Genomic DNA, 4610 nt, shown 5'->3' on the forward strand with positions numbered 1-4610 from the left:
GGCTGCGGGGCATCTGGCAAATCCCTCCCCGATGCCGATGTTCCTCAGAGGCCATCAGGGATGGCGTAAGGTGTCACGTGCTGCGCTCTGGCATGGGAGCACTCAAGTCATTGTCCCCGACCCTCCCCTTTCACTCCACATGTGAGCCCATGAGTTTCCCCTCCTCACCACCCTCCCTTTCTCTGCCCAGACTTGGCCATCGATGTCCCTGGTCATGGGAAGGTGGTGGTCGACATCGGCTATGGTGGCACTTTCTACGCCTTCCTCAGCGCTGAGCAGCTGGGCCTTGACGTGTGTTCTTCGAAGACCAGGGACCTTGTCAGTGCGGCGAGTGCAGTGACAGAAGCGGTGAAGAAACAGGTACGGTGGAGCGCTGTGGTACCCCGGTGTGTTCCCTTCAGGGTGACTGCATCAGACTGAGGCCCTTTGTTCCCCCAAGACACTTGGGATGGGAGGGAGTCCCATCCTTCCAGCCCCATGTTGAATTTCAGAGTCCTCCTCCAGCCTCACAAGGATGTGAGAAGGAGCTCACTTTCCTGCTGCTGCGTCTGCCTCTGTTACTGGAGAAGCAGAGGCGGAAAGGCAGCAGCGTGGCCTTTTCCCCTTCCTCTGGTCTCTTTGAGGAAGCTGTACTGCACATACTGCTGCGCATGTTGGTGAACCTGTCTGTCTTGTTCACAGTTCAAGCTTCATCACCCTGAAAGTGAAGACCTGGCTTTCCTCTACGGCACCATACTGACAGATGGGAAAGATGCCTTTAGTGCAGAGCCCACCACCAACATCTGTGTGTTTGCAGATGAACAGGTACAGAAACAGGCTCTTCTCAGATACACGAGGCACCACCTTTTCCCTTCTTATGTCCACTGCACAGACGAGGGATGGCTCTTTTTCTTCTCGCTTTGGGCAGTGATCATTGCTTCTACTTATAGTGATGCCTCTGAAGAGATGAGTGTCATTTAACACTTGCTGCTTTAGTTCCTAATGACAAATACTTCTGCACATCTTAGATGGTGGCATTTTAAAAGGGTTCATACCCATGTCCCATAGGTAGGAATTTCCCAGGAGTTCAGGGGCAGAGGCAGGATCCAAAGACAGTGCGTGTCCTTAAAGCCCTTATCTAGGGAACAGTTGCTGGGGATGAATAGAGCAAGAGAGAAAAGAGGGGGTGTAAACTTCTATCCTTGTCTGCAGTGGATAAGGTATCACATGGATAGCAGGGGAAGTTTGGTTGGACATCCCAGCAGTAAGGAGTGGGGACCATTGGGACAGATCACCTTGGAAGCTGGCCAGCGCTGTGTTTTTGGATATTTGAAAAACCAGGCTGGCCAACAGCTCTCTCAGTATAAGGAGAAGTGATCCTACCTTGACACATGAGAATGGGGAAGGTGGCTTCTGCCCCTCTCAGACCTTTTGTTATGATGCTGGGAAGCTTTCAAGTGCTCCCTAAATAGCCTCAGTAGTATTTAGATCACTTGTCCCTCCAAGTTTGCCAAAGCTGATCACAATCCAGAAGTACCCCAAACCTACTTTTTTATGTCTTCTCATTTGTGATATTCCGGATTCTGTAAAAAACCCTGGGCTAGAGGTGTTTTCCCCCACGCGCAGTGTAAAGGTGGCAAAGAGAACTGAGGGGGGCAATATTGTTTGCTCTTAAAACCCAAAATACTGGAGCTAGTTCATCTTCTCTTCTGAATGTAGGTCGACAGAAGTCCAACAGGTTCAGGTGTGACAGCTCGCATCGCCTTGCAGTACCACAAAGGACTCATCCAGCTGAATCAGACCAGAACCTTTCGGAGCAGCACCACAGGGTCCTTGTTCACTGGGAAGGCAGTGAAGGCAAGTGGTTTGTGCTGGACTTTCCCTCTGTCTTGAGGATGGCTGGAAAAGTGTTGTTGCCTTGGCTCAGTGGAGAAGCAGAAAAGCCTTTCTGTGCCTGGGGAAGGGCATATGGAAGGAGGGAGGTGCCCAGGGGTTTTGCCTTCCCACAAGCCTCACACTTCAAGATTTTTTATTAGAGAAGCAAGTAACAGTAAGTCCTTGTTCTGTTGCATGTCTTCCCTGCAAATTCTCTCTCAGCCACCAGGAAAGGACTGGGGTGAGAAATATATCTGATGCTGATGTAGATAAATCAGTCTGGTCTGTTCTCAGTGGCAGCTGAGGCTGGGTTCCTGGTTTAGTCCCCTCTTTCCTGCTCAAAGGCAGAGCGTGTTGTTCAGAGATGGAGAAGCTGGGTCTGTGCATCCAGGCTTCCAGGCCCAGCCCTGGCCCCGTGACATCTGGCAGCAGGTGGCTGTGAAGGTTTGGAAATGCCCCAGGGAGCTCTCAGTCTTTGGGTGCAAGTGGCCACCAGCTTCTCAGCTTCCTCTAAGGCAAACCCACACCGTGGCAGTGCAGGGGCTTGAGAGCTCGGAGCAGGGGCAGCAGTAGTTGTGCAGGGGTGGAGCTTCTGCAGGCGGTAAAAGGGCTGCTGCACACTTTGGGATGTACCTGGGCAGGGCAGAGTGCTCGGTGAGGAGTGTCTCTGCATAAGTGCCAGGTAGCAATGGCATTTCATGGGGTTCGGAAAGTGGAGAACCTCCTGTTGCTTCTGTCCTGATCCTAATCCCTCTGCAGGAAGCAAAGTTTGGGGACTACAATGCTGTTGTCGTGGAAGTCTCAGGAGAAGCCTTTTATACCGGTACAGCCACCTTCACTGTTGAAGAGGAGGATCCGCTGAAATATGGCTTCTTCTTCAAGTGACCTGGGCCACTGGGCAATGGCAAGGTCTCACTGACAGTCCTGTCCACGCAGGAGTTCTGCTTCTCCACATGGCTCATTGCAATATGCCAGAGCAACAGGAACAGCCTTTGGTGGTGTGACAGCATCTGCTGTGTTTCAAGATAACAGGCTGTGTTCCCCTGTTGTGATTAGCATATTGGGTGCAGTGTGATTAGCATATATGGGCTGCTCTGAGAAGCCATATTCTTTTTCTTCCTTTTTTTTCCCCAATAATTATTCACAGAAAATGGAGATGATCTTGGAGAGTTGTCTTCAAATTTATGTGCCTTCTCTACATCTGCAAATTACTAATTTCAAAGCCAGATTTCTATTAAACGCCAGCTGAAAACTGCCTTTCTCCTCTTGTTTTCACTCCCGGTGCTCATTTCCAGGACTCTGCCGAGTGTGTTGGTCTGAATTGCCTGCTCTTCCTCAACGCCTCCTGCTCAGCCAGCCATGCTGCTCTGTCTCATGCCCCAGCTTCCCCTGTCTGCCCTGCTCAAGCCTGTCCAGACACCCCCTTCCTCACTGCTCTCGCTTTACCCCGGCCAGAATCCTCCATCCCAGGGCTGGATGCAGGTGTTTGGTCAGAACTTCCCACCACACAGTCCCCACTGTATGGCCATGCCATGCTGCTTCTCTCAACCTTCCTCCCTTGCTTATCTTGGACCATTGGCTCCAAATACCCTGTGGTTAACTTTCAACAGGAGCAGCTGTATTTGAAGGTCTGAGCCTTTATGACCTTTGATTGCTAATTATTTACTGATGATTTTGTCTCATCCTGGGGGCAGCTTGTGCAGCAGAGTGCAGTCAGTGCTTGCTTTGCCAGAGTCCTTCAAGGGAGGATTGCCAGTGCAAAAAACAAACCAAGCCCTGGGCTATAGGCAAGCATTTGCAGTGGCAGAAGCAGAGCTACAGGACACTCGTGGCCTGTAATTTCCACTGGGAAAAAATTCTGGGCAAAATTATGTTTGTTTATTGAAGACACTCATGGGATGTGCCTTGTTAAAATGAGACATGAAAATGAGAATGATTGTCTCCCAGTAGCTCATGCAGCAGAAGGGAGCAAGCCACTCTGGAGAGCTTGGAAAAGGTTGGTGTGGAAAAGACTAAGAGGAATTTCTTCTGTCAGATTGAAAATTACAACTTTTTGGAACAGGAAGAAACAAAAATCTCCTCATTCAGAGAACACTGTGCTGCTAACAGAGGTTTTTTAGGCTGGCGTCTGGGGCTCTTGCTCCCAGCTTTCCTGTTAAATCCCATACAGCCTCTGCTCCGGGGGAGCAAGAAGTGACACACACGTCCTCCATGCTCGCAGGAGCAAATTTCCCTGCTTTTTTCTAGCTTCTGGACATCTCCTTTGTGATCAGCCCCCCAGCCCGGCTCCTGAGGAAGAGCTGGGGCAGTGAGTCGAGAAGCCCAGCACAGAAAGGTTGGAAGGTCTTCAGCCATTAATTGTGTAGCAGCCTTCATTATCTATTCACTATCTTCATCCCTAAGAAATTTTTGATGCTGGGGCAGGTGGCTCCCGTGTGTCTGGGAGCGGGGGGACAAGGTCCTGCTGCCCATGTGGGGTGCTCATGTGGGGGTCCTGGCCTGAGCCCTCAGCTTGTGAGATTGCAACCCAGAGAGCATGGGGGATGGTCCCGGCCTCCCCTGAAGTGTCTGGGGGTAGATGGCCCCTGCGCCTTCGTGATGTCCTGCAGGGCTGTGAGGGGAGAGAGTCCATGAGGGGAGAGGGGCTGTGAGGAGAGAGGAAGTGTGAGGGGAGAGAGGTCCTGTGGGGAGAGGGGCTGTGGGGACCCCTCCCCGACTCAGAGATGGTGACGATGCCGTGATGGCCGGGGTGTCCC

General features: G+C 51.5%; 1 protein-coding gene across 1 annotated transcript; it reads left to right on the forward strand.

Annotated features, from left to right (window-relative positions):
- Positions 1-190: 190 nt before the first annotated feature.
- On the forward strand, positions 191-2739 carry L3HYPDH (L-3-hydroxyproline dehydratase (trans-); the record flags this gene model as incomplete). The annotated part of the gene is made up of 4 exons (XM_010295639.1): positions 191-360; positions 682-804; positions 1699-1836; positions 2614-2739. Coding segments are annotated over 4 exons (557 nt in total), but the record flags the coding sequence as incomplete, so codon positions are not given.
- Between the last annotated feature and the right edge of the window lie 1871 nt (positions 2740-4610).

The sequence above is a fragment of the Phaethon lepturus genome, unplaced genomic scaffold (assembly GCF_000687285.1).
Source record: "Phaethon lepturus isolate BGI_N335 unplaced genomic scaffold, ASM68728v1 C13980250, whole genome shotgun sequence".
Lineage (NCBI taxonomy): Eukaryota > Metazoa > Chordata > Aves > Phaethontiformes > Phaethontidae > Phaethon > Phaethon lepturus.